Here is a 15,007-nt window from a genome sequence, read left to right as displayed (position 1 = left end):
TTTTCATCCACATTCCCCCAAGATTATGGCTTGACCATGAATCCATATAGAGTGTTGGAGGCATTGATATCGCCCTGTCCAGCCACCGTGCGATACACCTGCTTGCAGCTGCCTTTCGTATTGAAGAATTGTACAGTAGTGGCCCCATGAGATCCCTTCCAGCTGATCTGCGCGCCTCTCGGGATCAAAACAGATTGACACGCGGGATTTGGTAGAGTCGTTCCGCTCCATTCCTGGTTTCCGGCCTTCAGTTTCCACGCCCCAGTGGCCCCGAGAAGGGCAGTCAACGAGATCCAAGTGAACAACTTCATATTGGTTGTATATGATAAGCTAGATGAGCGAGCTTGCTTGAGAAACAGAATCTTAGAGAACGTTGGAGTAACAAAGTGTGCGGCTTACTTCAAGTTTGTCTCCAATAGGGTTTAGTAAGGTGTTTGGAGGGAAACCACCTGGGCACCTACTACAATCTACAGTTGTTTTATATTGTCCCGCGTCTGAAGAACTCATGTTTCACTGATGTCACCACTAGTACAGAATCGTGCGAACACCCTACACTCACCACGGTTCTAGTCGCTGAAACAGAGCAGGTCAGCTGATGCCAGACCATCACCAGATCCACTTTGGATTGGTTGGCTAAATATTAAGCGGTTCCAGACCGATCTATACCAATTAATGTATTCTAATCATACCTAAGAAAGTCCTCTCAGTCTCATTTCAGGTAAAATATCATGATATCAAGTGGATTGGAAGAGCCCGGGCAGGTCAGATTCATCATAGAAAATGCTCAATATTACTATTACAGACGAAAGGTGTTTTAACCAAGAATCTTCAAGCCGCCCTTGGTCTTGCCGGACTTCTTTACGCCGTCATGCTTCACCTTTCCACCCTGGTTGCCTCCGCGGTTCCCACCTCCATTCTTCTTCTGGTTCTTGTTGTTCGAGACCGGCTTGACCTCGGTCGTGGCTCGTCGCAGCAGAACCGGGTGCGAACCAATATACTTTCCTTGCATTTCTCGGGCGGCCTTGAAATAGTCGTCGCCGTCGCTGAAGCTAACGAATCCATACCCTTTGCTCTTTTGCGTGCGCTTCTCTCGGATCACTCGTCCTTTTTGCACGGAAGTGTATCGTGCGAATGCCTTGACCAGCGAGTCATCCGTCACCTCGCCAGCAAGGTTACCCACGAAAAGGCGGAAATGAGCGGGGTCCCATTCAAGCAGGGTGGTATCACTCCAATTTTGACCGCCACCGGAGCGCTGCACTGTCTTCTGTGATTCGGGCTGGGGGAGCGGGGTGCCGACGGTGGTGGGGGTTGCTGAACCGGTATAGGTGCTGGTAGTGCCTGTCGCAGGCTGGGCCACATCACGACGCTTCCCAGCCGCAGCCTCATCGCCCATGTTCGAGTATGCACTTTGCCATTGTGCGATTTGGGCTTCTGTCTCGGCATCTACACCAGTTTCGCGGCCGCGGCCGCCACGGCCGGGACCGTACGACTGGTTGGGCGTGGAACCAAAGGGGTTTTGGATGTGTGGGACGGTCGAGCCATAGCTATTCTCATTATAGCCGGTGCCAGTGCCAGTGCCGGTGCCGGCGGCATAGTATGAGGGACCGCTCTGGTATGAAGGTTGGGCTGGTTGGGCTGGTTGTTGATAGTAGTTTCCGTAGCTAGTCGCAGGCGCGGCATATCCGGGATTGGACACAGGTGGTGCCGAGACGACCGGGCTGATGGTGCGATTGGTCTGGGTAGAAGCTACGGAGCGAGGAGCAAAGGCCGTGAAGGCATTGTAGCCCGGTTGGCGGGTATTGCCTCCCGGCTGGGCAGGATTGGCGGATGGAGGAGGACGAGCCGGAAGAGAGGAGGGAGTCTGTTTGAGACCTGGAGGGGGTGGATAGGACATGATGAATGGATAGTCCGTAAAGAGAGACGGTTGAGTTGTGTGTGCAGAGGAGCAACTGCACGTACGTACCTTCAGGGCCTGACTGATATGACAGTTAATCTGCCAGGCGTACCACCTGAAGTCCTGATCGCGTGATTTGGATAAAGTGGATGGAAGAGTGAAAATATGTAGAGCGGTCTGACGCAGATAGTTGAAGGTGGAAAAAGTGAAGGATGGGGTTTGGTGTTGGAGTGAGTGATAGTATTCAGTCTTCAGTCTTCTTCAGTCTTCAGTAGGGTATTCTCCATGCGACCCGACCGCCCAAGAAAATTGATGTCAGCTGATCAGAGAAGGCAGAAAGACGGCCAGGCAACAAGGCAACAAGGCCACAAGGCAACCAAGATCAGATTGATGAGGTGATAAGGCCAGACCGAGCCAGTCGAATGAGTCAGCAGAAGTTACATCATGCTGACTGAGCAGGGGAGCAAGCAACCCCCACCCTAGGCCGGATGGGGACTAGTGGGAATGTCGGCAACGGAGCAAGTTTCTCCATCGTCAAGAAAGTCCCCCGAAGAGTTCACCGATGCGTGGATGCGGTGCTGCGGTGATCGAATGCGCGGAAATCAACTACCTTTTCCTGTCATGGCGGTTAAATGGACCGGATTTCCCCTGTGCGACTTCGGCTTCACAGGGGGCTTTTGCCTCGTCCTGGGCAACCGTTTGATGTTCCGCAGCTATGTACTAGTTACCCCTCCATGCCCCGCGTTGCATGCAGTCATATAGTACTAGTGTAGTCATATTCGTATGTAGCTTGAATGGTAACCACATGTATAAGCACTTCCTGCGGATGTTATCAGAATCATTTGTTGCCATATATTATAGAGGAAGTACTATAAGCATCCCATTACACTACCAATTGATGAAGGTATTATCGGGTCGGATAATGATTGCTACCCCCAACCCTAGGAACCTCCGAGAACAGAACCCGAGTGGGATGACCCTCACCGGAGCAGAGTCGTCCTGGACCGGATACTTGGCGCTACACCGGACAAAGTAATGGCCTTGTGGTTTCGACGGTTACGCCTCCACTCCCAATAAGCTAAGTCTACTCTCGTAGTAGGTGACCTGGTTCTGCTGCCCCCCATGTGTCCCACGTTCCACCAGATGACGGAAGACTTGCTCCGTCACCCGGTTGGGCTCAACTTCTCTTCTTTCCCCTCCATACTTTTATCCTCCTTCAACCCTCTCTCCCCTTTCTTTCTTCACCACTCTTCATTTCACATCATCCATCATGGCTGACCAAGCTGTGTAAGTTAACATCATTCTCTTCCTCTCTACCCTATACTATCCTCCTCTCCCACCAATTCCGTCAAGCTTTCCTTTCCCCTCCCCCCTTCTTCCTCCCCCTCCCCCGCCATCGTCAACTTCTATACCAAGATTCCCCTGGGGATTCCCGGACAACGAGTCCGCGAGCTTCTGTGACCTGTGAGAGGCCCGGCAATTGCAGCCCAGCGTCACCAACGTGACTGCAATTCATGCCGGCGCATCATCCACGCCAGGAGCTCAGAGCTCCGCGATCTTCGGAATCACTCGGGTCGTCCCCACCTCCATTTCTCTCCATTTCCCCTTCGTTCGCGGTTTCGCGGCTATTGACAAGAGAATTATGTCGCTGACGATAGCGCCCGTCTCGCCGGCATCAATGTCGGCGCTCCGGTGCATCATGTTCCCAGTGCTGATTTCGGCCTCATCGGTCTGGCCGTTATGGGCCAGAACCTGATTCTGAACGCTGCCGACCACGGCTTCACCGTTTGCGCTTTCAACCGTACCACCTCCAAGGTTGACCGTTTCCTCGAGAACGAGGCCAAGGGTAAGCCATTCTGGAATATTGCCTATTTTTCCCCCTCCTTCTCTGGCTCTACGAGGCACCGCAGGGTACTCTTTCCCCCAGATCCCGTATGCTGATATTCCCTAGGCAAGCCCATCGTCGGTGCTCACTCCATCAAGGAGTTCTGCGCTAAGCTGAAGCGCCCCCGTCGCATTATGCTCCTGGTCATGGCCGGCAAGCCCGTCGATGACTTCATCGAGTCCCTCCTCCCCTTCCTCGAGAAGGGTGATATCATCATTGACGGTGGTAACTCCCACTACCCCGACAGCAACCGCCGTACCCGCTATCTCGACGGTAAGGGTATCAGCTTCGTCGGCAGCGGTGTCTCCGGTGGTGAGGAAGGTGCCCGTTACGGTCCCTCCCTCATGCCCGGTGGTAACGAGGCCGCATGGCCCCACATTAAGGATATCTTCCAGAGCATCGCCGCCAAGAGCGACGGTGAGGCTTGCTGTGACTGGGTCGGTGACGAGGGTGCTGGTCACTACGTCAAGATGGTTCACAACGGTATTGAGTACGGTGACATGCAGCTGATCTGCGAGGTACGTTCCTCATGCCCCACTACTCCCGCGGCTCTGCAGCCAAGCAGCGGTGCTAATTCTCCATACAGGCCTACGACATCCTGAAGCGTGGTCTCGGCCTCTCTTGCAAGGAGATTGGTGATGTTTTCGCCAAGTGGAACACTGGTGTTCTGGACTCCTTCCTCATTGAGATCACCCGCGATATTCTCTACTACAACGACAACGACGGCACTCCCCTCGTTGAGAAGATCCTCGACAAGGCCGGCCAGAAGGGTACCGGCAAGTGGACCGCCATCAACGCTCTTGACCTCGGCATGCCCGTTACTCTGATCGGCGAGGCCGTCTTCTCCCGCTGCCTGTCTGCTCTTAAGGACGAGCGTACCCGTGCCGCCACCATCCTCAGTGGCCCTACCCCCAAGTTCGAGGGCGACAAGGCCGCCTTCATCGATGACCTCGAGCAGGCTCTGTATGCCTCTAAGATCATCTCCTACGCCCAGGGCTTTATGCTCATCCAGGACGTATGAATTCGTCGATCCCACTCAAGATTTTGGAACATTAAGCTAACTACTGAAAATAGGCCGCCAAGGAGTACGGCTGGAAGCTCAACAAGCCCTCCATTGCCCTCATGTGGCGCGGTGGTTGCATTATCCGCTCCGTCTTCCTGAAGGACATCACCAACGCCTACCGCAGCAACCCCGATCTCGAGAACCTTCTGTTCGACGACTTCTTCACCAAGGCTATCACCACCGCCCAGTCCGGCTGGAGAAACGTTGTCAGCAAGTCCGCTCTGTGGGGTATCCCTCTGCCCGCCTTCACCACTGCCCTCAGCTTCTACGACGGCTACCGCACCAAGGACCTGCCCGCCAACCTGCTGCAGGCTCAGCGTGACTACTTCGGTGCCCACACCTTCCGCATCAAGCCCGAGCACGCCAGCGAGACCTTCCCCGAGGGTAAGGACATCCACGTCAACTGGACCGGCCGTGGCGGTGATGTGTCTGCCTCCACCTACGTGGCATAAATGCCAAGTGGGAGATAGAAGGGTAAAAAATTGGGTTCAATGTATTTAGATGCCGCATGAATGGAACGTTACGAACTATTATTACAAGCACATTATTACTAAAAGTAGGTACAGACAGTGTTGCACGCGGGTAGGGGTACCTAGGCAGATACCTAGGTAGGGGTAGATATAGATGTAGATGTATAAACTGTAAAATGTGCGGAGTATACAGTGGCGCCGCAAAAGTTTCCAGTCCCTTAGTTGATCCCCCCTAGTCTTCGCCTTCCCATGGCAGACTAGTAGCTACCCAATATGGAATAGATAGGTAAACAATGGCCAGGTGGGCAATATAGGAGTTGGAAACTTTTGCGGCCATTTTGGCCACTTGACCTATACGGAGGAGTGCTCCAGGCATGTATGAGGTAATCGCCAGGATACCACGCTAAACCAGATCGGGGCTATCCCAAGCAACGTCCCATCGCACCTGCCATCTTATCGGCATCTCCCCTCCTGCCTCCCTTCCATCGCCTTTTTGGGACTCTCGTCCTTTTTCTTTCTTTTCTTTTCCCTCTCCTCCTCCACCCTCCGGCCGACTCTATTAACAAAGGAATTAGGATTTCCCAACCTCCCATCCTAACAGGAAGGATCATTCCCTCGTCTGCAGGCTTCCTTCCTACATACTGGGGTTTGATTGAGAGCTCCTGCTGGGACAAGAACTCCAATTGACACCCGTTTGCGTCACATGAGCTGAGCTCACCGTCGCTCATCGGTAAAGGTGAAAAGGCACACCACCTGCTTTCACCTAAGGATATCCTGAATCCTCCCTGTTCCTGTTGTGGACTCGTGTGAATCACACCGCCCGGCAATCACCGTCACACGCCGCATGGCGGAGAATAAGCGCCAGGGTTCCGGTGCCAAAGGATCTCAAGGTTCATCGGGTAGTGCATCTGGGCCCGGCATGGCGACTGCTATGGTACCCATGGAGGCTGCTTTGAGCGGCGCAATCGGTGCTCGGTGAGTGCGACCCCATTGCCAGCTGCTGCGCTGGCACAAGCCAGACTGTCCAGATCACCATGTTCATTGATCATTGCACCTTTCATTGTCTTGTGTTTGCTCCAGAACTAACCATGTCTTCTTCTCTGCCAGCGTTCGCATCACCGCAGCTTCACCTACGCCCTCTACGTTCGAGGGTGTGCTCTTCACAGCATGCCCGCTCACGAACCTCGTTGCTATCAACACCAACCCCGCTCCCTCGCCGGCAGACCCCAAACAGGCCCAGAACGGAGACTACCATGTCATCCCTGTATCTCGCATTCAGTCATTCCAACTTCTCACTCTCCCCTCTTCGAATTCCTCCGAATCCCCATCCTTTACCGATGCCCAACCGCCCATCCAGCCCCTCGATCCCCGTGCCCTGAAGTCGCGTGAGGCCAAGGCCATCGGTGAGGCGATGGATCGTGAGGCGCGTCGGGGTAAGGGCGTCACTCGTGAGGCTCAGGAGATTTTCGACGCTTTTAGCCGGACGATGCCTGCTCGCTGGGATTCCTCCAACATTGTCGTTGCGGACGCAGTTACCATTGCCTCTCCCTACCGCGTAGAGGATTGCCGCCCATTGGTGGAGGGTGATACAGCCGCTCTCGCTCGAGTTCGCAAGGTGGTAAGTGAAATCTATGGCAATATGTCGAGATGGCGGTTGCTTCCTCAAAGGGACATAGGCTAACGAAATTGGGTTAATAGCTTGAGATGGAACGGAAAAAAATCGAGTTTCGCAACGCCAGTGCCACTATCGGATCAACCAGTACCTTTGCCCGGGATCAGCGCAAGGGCGGATAGATTTACTCGGGGCGGCTTCACAACTCAACTTGGCCCTTGCAAGATAGGGTTTGCGTTGATTAGACGATACTTACTTGTCGAATTTGTTCCTTTTTTTCCGCGGTATCGGGTCATAGGTGACATCTAGCTGTTATCTATATCTGATTTACATTTTCAAGCAAATACCCCAGGGGTGAGATGATATCGTGTGGCTCATGATAAGAAGATTCCCTTCACGGAATGGATCCAGAGAGAGATTATTTGCGCGACCATCACGGTCGCCGCCTATGCTGCCAAAAAAATGGCAGAAATGTTCGGAATCGAGTACAGGAGCAACTACCGCTCTTATTTATGTATCGATGTGTTGTTTCTACTTAATCTAGAGAATATTCGGGATGGAGTGACATACACATCGTTCTTTGACTTGTTCTATTTTCCCCTTCTGTTAGAGCAGAGAAAGGGTCATAGGAACCTTGGAAGTTGCTTCTGGCAAATCCATCTTTTCTAGATGCTTCTACTATTCCTTGAGGGAATTCTAGAATATCGATCAAGTTAATTGCTTTCAACCTACAATCCCGACGTACCAGTCAGTCTTGGACCAACCGTCCATTCGTAGAATTATCCCCTATAACAAAACTACTAGTATCCATGGATGACATGTAATAACCAATTCAAGATGTGGTAAATTCCAAATGCAAGCGCTGACTGGCAGTACGAAAAGGTCAACTTGAGAAATCACAAAACAAAATATATCTAAAACCAAATGCATATTGGCAACTTATACTCTAATTCTCACCAGAGGCCCTCCAAGGAACAACCTCGCATACAGTACCCACAAATCCTTCCAATCCCGACATAGGAACGACCGCAGCCCCGGACGCGGGCGTCGACATCGCAACACCAGACGACGGCCCCATTGTGACACCAGGCATAACCAAAACCCTTGAAGCAAGTTCAATCCACTCCACAGACGTAACAAGGGCAAAGGTAATCTTGACATCTTCACGCAACGTCTCAGACGGCACCGACGTGCCATTCTTTCGATCGGCGCCATTCTCCGGGACATTATTCAAGACAACCTTGCTGATGTCCGTTACAGATTGTCGTCGACGAATTCCATTCGCGCCATTCATTTGAGAACCTCCAGCATTAATCTTCTCCTGGGCCGGTGAGGGCGAATGATCCCCGTCGAAAGAGAAGAATTCAGGCTCCGACGGCGACGGTGGTTCCGAGACAAGTTCGTCATTTGTACCGGCCAACGCCATACTCACTACACGGACCGTCGTCCTGATATTGGCAATATAGGCGATAGCATTACCGCCGAGCAACAGCGGCGGCGAGCTCGGGGCCGAAAATGCAGAGGCTGGGAAGGTCGCTGTGAATCCAGTGTGGAAGGGCAGAGACAATGTCGACGGGAGCGGAGAGGGGAGCGAATCGCCCGCCGGGTGAAAATCCGTCAAGACCATTCCCTTTCGAATTCGGCTAATCCGAGGCATATTTCCTTCTTCGGTAGGTGAGGCGAGGAGCTCAATTCCAATAGTCCCGACCTGGTCCTGTTTGAGTCTGTGGACGGGGAGTCGGAGGTCACGCACGCTGACTACTCGAACGCGCTGCCATTTCGCCTGGGCGCTGGGGTCCTTGGCTAGAACGCTTGCCGCGAATGAGGCTGGGAACTCGGCCGAGGGTCCGGGCCCGCTGCTGCGGGAGAGAAGACTGAGTGGTGTTGGCTCTTTGTCATTGTCTGCGGTTGTGTCGACTAAGATTGGGCCTAGGGTCATTTCGTCGCCGATGGCGATACTGCCGTGTCGGACTAGACCGCATAGTACCATTCCCCTGCTCTCGTTGCCCTTGTCGGCGGATATTGAGTATACTTTTGACGGAGGGATGGCGAAGACTTCGTCCACGTCGAAGAAGTTGGCCTTTTGGTCTGTGACTGTGGGTTCGGAGAGACGGTGTGTTCTTTGAGGTGGGCGTTGGGGAATGGGTAGGTAGCGCATAAATGCGTGCAGTTTGCCAATTCCGGTGCCGTCCACGGCGCTGGAGAGGATTATTGGTACCGTGCGAGACCAATCTCCATTCGCAGCTTCAATGGAATTTTGAACCTCAGTGCGATCCGCGGTGCCGACTTGATGTAAATCGAGAGTTTTGTCGGCCGCAGGAGATGCCGGTAGTATTGCAGGTTTGCAACCTGCGGTCTTCAGTGCTGACAAAACTTTGGCGAGATTTTCCCGTAGTCCGGTTCGAGATGCCACGTCAAGTTTCGTGATGGCGATCAGCACGGGGACCTCAAGTTTCAAGCATAGAGTGAGATAGGCGAGGCAAAGGTCGATTTCGGAAACTTGTTCGCTGCCGGCTTCGGCTTCTGTTGTCTCAGCTCCGCAGTTCGCTGGAATGCAGAGCAACACATAGTGAGGTGCCCAGCTGACTAGGCCCCGTAACGTAGATTTCATATATCGCACGGATCCTGGAAGATCAGAGACGAAAGCCAGGCGACCACCATGCGAAGCGGCATGGATATCATCCCATGCAGCCACATTCCCAGACGCATAATTTATCACGGTGGGCGGTTCATCTGCTGCATACCCAATTAGCTCCTGGGCGACGGAACTGGTAATTCCCGATGATATCTCGTGTCGATGTTTGAGCAGACTTAGTCGGCTTGAGCCTCTGCCGTTGTCGAGAGTAGAAGAGGTCAAGGTTCCCAGTAACGAGGACTTCCCCGCTGTACTAGGACCCGCTATTGAGATTCGAATCTGCTCGGTATGCGAAGATTCCTCTTCCAATGCAGAATTAGACACGGACTCTGCTTTCGATGCATCGTCGGCATTGTTCCTTGCCAGGGCTGGAGAGAGGTTGTAAAAATCAAGATCGGGGCTGACGAGAGCTTCTGCAACCCAAAGGTCTTCCTTTTGGATTTTGACCGATTCTGGCAATGCGGTTGAGCATTCCTCTGCCCACTCACATTTCCCAACAAGAACTCTGCGGAGTATCTCCACCTTGCACCCGAGACTTGCAGCCATGGCTTGCAGATTTGTTATACTCTCGTCAAGTTCACCTTGCGTGAGGCCGACAAAGGTTCCATCATCGGCAACTCCAATCTCATACAAAGCACCCTGGCTTTCTTCAAGCCCAGGTAGCAAGCGAGCGGGCTTGGTAGGCAGTGTCGCCTCTGGAAGAACCGGAACAACAAGATTTGCCGTAGTAGACGAATGAAACGGCGATGACTGCTGCAATCGCCATAGTAATTGAGTTGTAAGCCCCTGTAGCCGTTGCTGGCGGCTCTGGCTGGACTTCGCTTGCATGGGCCGCGGGGTAGTTGCATACTGGAGTGGAGATGGTCCCTGCGAAGGCGGTTGCTGGCTCCCAATGGCCGCGCGACAATGATAAGAGCCGGCGACTACGTGGCCTGTCGACATGGCGATATATGGCCGTCGTGGACGGAGTAGCAGATGCAACTTGTACTCAGTGGGACCCTCTTGGGGCTCGGGCTCCAATTTGGTGATCCCATAGTCGGACAGGAAGTCTGCTTCTGCGTGATCCAGAGCTGCTTTCGTCCGTATTGACAGCCCTCTTCCACTGGCTACGGCGATTTGGGGCGTCGACGACCCAGAAGTCGACCACGGGGACGAAACCCGGGGCGGGTCAGGGTCATAGGTGAATATGGATGCCATGGCGGTCAATCGCGGATGCAATATAAGATTTGCACAGTTTCACACGGGTAATATAACTTGTAAAGATATTCGATATCCAGATATAGGCCAGTACTGTAATTGAAGGACAAACAGCATTTTTGCGCAAAGTGAGGTGGTTGACAGTTCCAAGTCGGTGCGTCGCAACTCCAGTTGACTCGACTGCGTTTGAGTCACGTTCCTGCCTCAGGCATCACGTGGCCCCCGCACGGGGACACGATTGGACCAATTGGAAGTCGAGCACGAAGTGCTAGTACTTACTAGTTAGTCGTTCGAGTACAGGGTAGGTATGATTAGATCATATTAGAAGATCCCATGGGATAGTTGAATAATACGCCGCATATCTGTTGAGTGCTAGGACTACTCTGCCGGTTAATAATATGTGTGTATTGCTCAATCCAGTTGAAGTGGGGAAGATTATAGAGGTTATTAGGAGAGATGGATTGTGATAGAATTATTTCAACCTTGGAAGTTATATTCGTTTGGTTCCAATTCAAGTTATCAATAAATTGGGCTTACTTGAGATAACATCTTGGCTTTATTATCTTAAGTCTATCACAGATACCTTGAAAAAAAAACATGATACTGTACTGCAATTCATAATGAGTAAAGCCAGCTCTCCGAACGAACAGGCAAAGAGCAGATTATTATCGATAATTACTCAATACATTCACCTAGAGTAAACACAAGGCAAAGGAAGTTCCCAGTAACTGTGGGACATTACTATCTACTACTGCAACGCTCTCTTACAAAGGCCCTCAACACACTTATTCCCATAACAACAATTCTCATCAGCCAAACATGGCCCATTGTCCTCATTACAGCCAGGCCATTTTTCATCAGTGGGTCGGCATCTGGTCGCCGCACAATAACCCGAGCAACAGCCCATCCCACTCCCAAAATCGCATTGGGCTAACATCTATTAACACTCTTGCCTTTGCGCACCGGGTTCAATAGTGTGGTGCTTACCGTATACTCCAAGACAAGTTGCCGTGGGTACGCATGTCGTCAGAACAGTTGAGCTGGGTGTGGTGAAGGTCGCAGTAGTGCAGAATTCAGTCCCAATACACGCATCGGCATCGCCGCATCCTGGTGCACATTTTGCCGCTGCAAAGGTTAATGTAGCTACTAGTCAGTGGTTAGAGTAAACACTTACTGATTAGACTGGTAAAAGAAAGAATAGCTAGCAGCTTTAGGTTGGAAAAGTGCATGGTGCTGTGGATTTTAGCTGGAGTATTGTAATACTTTCGGTAGTAGTATAATGTAGAAATAGTCCCGATTGCTGGGTCCTTGAATGCGATGGATCCACCGTGACCTCCCCCCGGATTTATATATTTTACTAGTACTACTCGTACTAAAGGCTCAGAGCTTCAGCCCACCCTTCAAAAGTTCAAGTTGGAACTGCCAGTGACCACTGGCAGTCACTTGATCTAATAGATCTCAGACACCGGCGACAGGATACGAAGGACCCGGAAGCCTTCTAACTCATAACTAGTAAGTTCCCTGCCCCACTAGAGTAGAATTCCGTTTGCGGGGTCCCCCAAAATACATTTGTCGACCTTGGCGCGAGAATACGAGCCGACACGAACCTAGGCGTGCTGCTCGTCAGCGGTTTCCAATCGAGGCTGAGACATCGACGACCAATATAAAATTTCAAGCAGGATCCAAGGTTTTCTTCGACGCACTCCACATCTGTCATGCTGAAACAGTGGGCCTATATCCCCATAAATATTGATTCCTTGGCAGATGTCAGTGGAACAAGTCATCCCCATCTGACTTCTTTAGATATTTAAATCTAGAACAGCGATATCAGAAGCTTTAGGGTATGTGATAACGTCAATAATTGCAGAATCAAGCCCGTGGTTCAAGATTGGCTGCCCAGATGCTGAAATATCCAGACAGCGAATAGCAGAATTATTCTCCAGTCAACCTAGAGCATGCGCTAGCAGTAAACTTGAAGATGGGATAACTTTTATTCGTCAGTCTTTGACAATATATGAAAAGAATTGTGTTCGAGTCTGCGTATCTGAAAATGGAATTTCAGAACCCCGAGATCAAGTAGTACACACTCGTATATTGTCTGGTGATGGATACCCTCCAGTGTTCACCTGGGCGGTCTAGGAACTTGAAGGTACTCCAATACATAGAAATTTCCAACTCATGGTATATGTTTCCGTTTTTCTTAATGTAAGTTAACTGAAAACTTGAAGCCTACAACAGATATACTACTAGTACCAATGCAAAGGTGGAGGCTTTCCATCTATACCACGTTGTAGTATATATATTACTCAATATTTTAACAAGAAGATTTCTATTTTGGTAGGCCCAGCCAGTGGGGTCAGTAGACCAATATACAACGTTCGACTCACTCATTCGGCGATTCTCTTCCCGCGCCTTTGCATTTGCCCTGTGCAACGTGAATATTGCGCGCCGTCGTGCGGGTAAACACAGCTCCGCAAACAGGACACTCTGCCTTGGCGACCACACCGGATTTTTCGCGCTGGTGTCGAAGTAGATTACTAAATGTCGAGAACTCTCGACCATTACAGCCGTGATCCCAGCACTGCGGTCTTGGTCGCGAGCCCATCGCATGAAGTTGCTGTTCTTTGTTTGACGCGGCGTTCACCGAGTCGTGGGAATATATGGGATCATGCATCATTGAAGATGTGTGCGAGCTGATTGAGGAATGATGAGAAGATCTAGTTACGTCTGTTAGTATAAGGGGGATATCTTAGATCCTGGCGGGTCTACTTACGGAACTGGTGGTGCTTCCGGAAGATGATAGTATGGAGGCTGACCCATAATATTATAAGGGGGAGAACTGCGGGCATAATTGTTAGTCTGTTTCCCTGCATTACGCAAGCCAGTTGAAGCTCAGCAATATTACGCTATTGCGGACAGACTCTGAACTTACGAAGCCATAAGCGGTTGATCGGGCATGTGCCCGGCAGCTGAATGGGGAGGGAAATGCCGAGATATCGATGGGCTGAGGCATATGTTAGCTCGTATTCCTAGTAGTGATCCTGCGAGTTTGCTCCGTATTCTCGGGGCCTTTACGCACCTGCGAGATTGATATTGTCGTTGAGCGCTACCAGGCGCTGTACTAGTAGAAAGATATGATGATGGTGCCGGGAGCTCTTGGTGATAATTAGATAGAGGTCCACCGGTCTGTCCGCTATAACCGACTGGGTATCCAGTTTGGGGATATGGCTGTGGAGGCGGGAACTGTTGATTTATGTTCCCTGGCGGCGACTGCAGCGGTTGAAAAGGGCGATCGGCCCAGGCATAATCTGATAGTGGTTTGTCAGTCTCAAATTCTTCTAAGGCTCTGAAACTGTGCCTGCGCTCTGATTCGAAATTTCCCGGGGAAGACAAGCCTGTCGTCTTACGTTGAGAGTGAGGCTGCATCGGGCCAGCGAAATATGTCTCTGATGCTACGGACATAGGGTATGATGTTATACCAAGGCCACTGATAATTTTGCAGATCTAGTCAATAAAGTTATTCTAGCTTGCAGAGGAGGGCTTGGAGGAATCTAGCTTACCTTCCTTGGTCGTCAGTCAATTGTTCTTCACGGCCAACAATGTCAAAAGAGGATTGATCACTCTGTCCAGCAAGAGGTGTATTGGGATGTAGAATAGAAGATGGAATATTGACGCTAGAGTCTAGCGAAGCCGTTGAATTATGGGATCTTTGCAGAGAGGTCGAAAAGTTATGTGATGGCTCTGGGTGGTTCTCTAAGGCTGGCGCTGGCGCATTAAATGACCAAGTCGTCGTTTGGGTTGGAAAGCCTTGTTGGTAGCTTGGCGCCTGCGCTGACTCGATTAGAGAGATAAATCCAGTGTTTAACTGCGAGGCTGAGTCTTTAGGCAGGCCCTCTTGGTCCCTGGAGTAAATAGAAGAATCTTGTGAGTGAGAAGCTTCGAACGACATTAGGAGTTCAAAGGGGTCATAGACCACTCTGGACTACACTGGGACACGCAATGGGGGCCAATGGGGCCAGAAATTATAGGGGCAAGCGTGATAAAGTGGCAGTGATAGAAGGGAGGAGGGGCGAAACTTGAAGGAGAACGTACAGTGGTCGCAAGTCTACCAAATATCTGGCGGACCTAAGGTTTTTGATTCTTGGAAAAGGTCAATCGGGCGACGTACGGGCGCGCCGATGAGTGTTTAAAATAAATCTTCAAACATGATGGGCAGGGCGTTACAAAAGAGTCCCCGCAATCAATCGATCG

General features: G+C 51.3%; 7 protein-coding genes across 7 annotated transcripts; 2 read left to right on the top strand and 5 right to left on the bottom strand.

Annotated features, from left to right (window-relative positions):
* Window positions 1–23: 23 nt before the first annotated feature.
* On the bottom strand, window positions 24–311 carry N7481_006055 (uncharacterized protein; the record flags this gene model as incomplete). Its single annotated transcript, XM_057265274.1, has 1 exon — window positions 24–311. The coding sequence occupies one exon, from the start codon at window positions 309–311 to the stop codon at window positions 24–26; it is 288 nt and encodes a 95-aa protein (XP_057122994.1).
* Window positions 312–814: 503 nt separating this feature from the next.
* Window positions 815–1,894, bottom strand: N7481_006054 (RNP domain protein; the record flags this gene model as incomplete). Its single annotated transcript, XM_057265273.1, has 1 exon — window positions 815–1,894. The coding sequence occupies one exon, from the start codon at window positions 1,892–1,894 to the stop codon at window positions 815–817; it is 1,080 nt and encodes a 359-aa protein (XP_057122993.1).
* A 1,270-nt stretch (window positions 1,895–3,164) lies between these two features.
* Window positions 3,165–5,294, top strand: N7481_006053 (NADP(+)-dependent, decarboxylating phosphogluconate dehydrogenase; the record flags this gene model as incomplete). The annotated part of the gene is made up of 5 exons (XM_057265272.1): window positions 3,165–3,181; window positions 3,553–3,740; window positions 3,846–4,297; window positions 4,366–4,794; window positions 4,854–5,294. 5 exons carry the CDS (start codon window positions 3,165–3,167, stop codon window positions 5,292–5,294), a joined length of 1,527 nt encoding a protein of 508 aa, XP_057122992.1.
* An 862-nt stretch (window positions 5,295–6,156) lies between these two features.
* N7481_006052 (anticodon-binding domain-containing protein) lies at window positions 6,157–7,106 on the top strand (the record flags this gene model as incomplete). The annotated part of the gene is made up of 3 exons (XM_057265271.1): window positions 6,157–6,287; window positions 6,420–6,930; window positions 7,011–7,106. The coding sequence occupies 3 exons, from the start codon at window positions 6,157–6,159 to the stop codon at window positions 7,104–7,106; spliced, it is 738 nt and encodes a 245-aa protein (XP_057122991.1).
* Window positions 7,107–7,870: 764 nt separating this feature from the next.
* N7481_006051 (uncharacterized protein) lies at window positions 7,871–10,756 on the bottom strand (the record flags this gene model as incomplete). Its single annotated transcript, XM_057265270.1, has 1 exon — window positions 7,871–10,756. One exon carries the CDS (start codon window positions 10,754–10,756, stop codon window positions 7,871–7,873), a length of 2,886 nt encoding a protein of 961 aa, XP_057122990.1.
* A 940-nt stretch (window positions 10,757–11,696) lies between these two features.
* N7481_006050 (uncharacterized protein) lies at window positions 11,697–11,985 on the bottom strand (the record flags this gene model as incomplete). The annotated part of the gene is made up of 2 exons (XM_057265269.1): window positions 11,697–11,881; window positions 11,931–11,985. The coding sequence occupies 2 exons, from the start codon at window positions 11,983–11,985 to the stop codon at window positions 11,697–11,699; spliced, it is 240 nt and encodes a 79-aa protein (XP_057122989.1).
* A 1,154-nt stretch (window positions 11,986–13,139) lies between these two features.
* N7481_006049 (uncharacterized protein) lies at window positions 13,140–14,705 on the bottom strand (the record flags this gene model as incomplete). The annotated part of the gene is made up of 3 exons (XM_057265268.1): window positions 13,140–13,449; window positions 13,689–14,243; window positions 14,317–14,705. The coding sequence occupies 3 exons, from the start codon at window positions 14,703–14,705 to the stop codon at window positions 13,140–13,142; spliced, it is 1,254 nt and encodes a 417-aa protein (XP_057122988.1).
* Window positions 14,706–15,007: the final 302 nt, after the last annotated feature.

The sequence above is a fragment of the Penicillium waksmanii genome (assembly GCF_028829765.1).
Source record: "Penicillium waksmanii strain IBT 27052 chromosome Unknown utg000005l:1.0-5232799.0:1.0-5237142.0, whole genome shotgun sequence".
NCBI classification, from domain to species: domain Eukaryota; kingdom Fungi; phylum Ascomycota; class Eurotiomycetes; order Eurotiales; family Aspergillaceae; genus Penicillium; species Penicillium waksmanii.
Note: the sequence above shows the minus strand (reverse complement) of the source record. Positions and strands in the feature narration are given on the sequence as shown.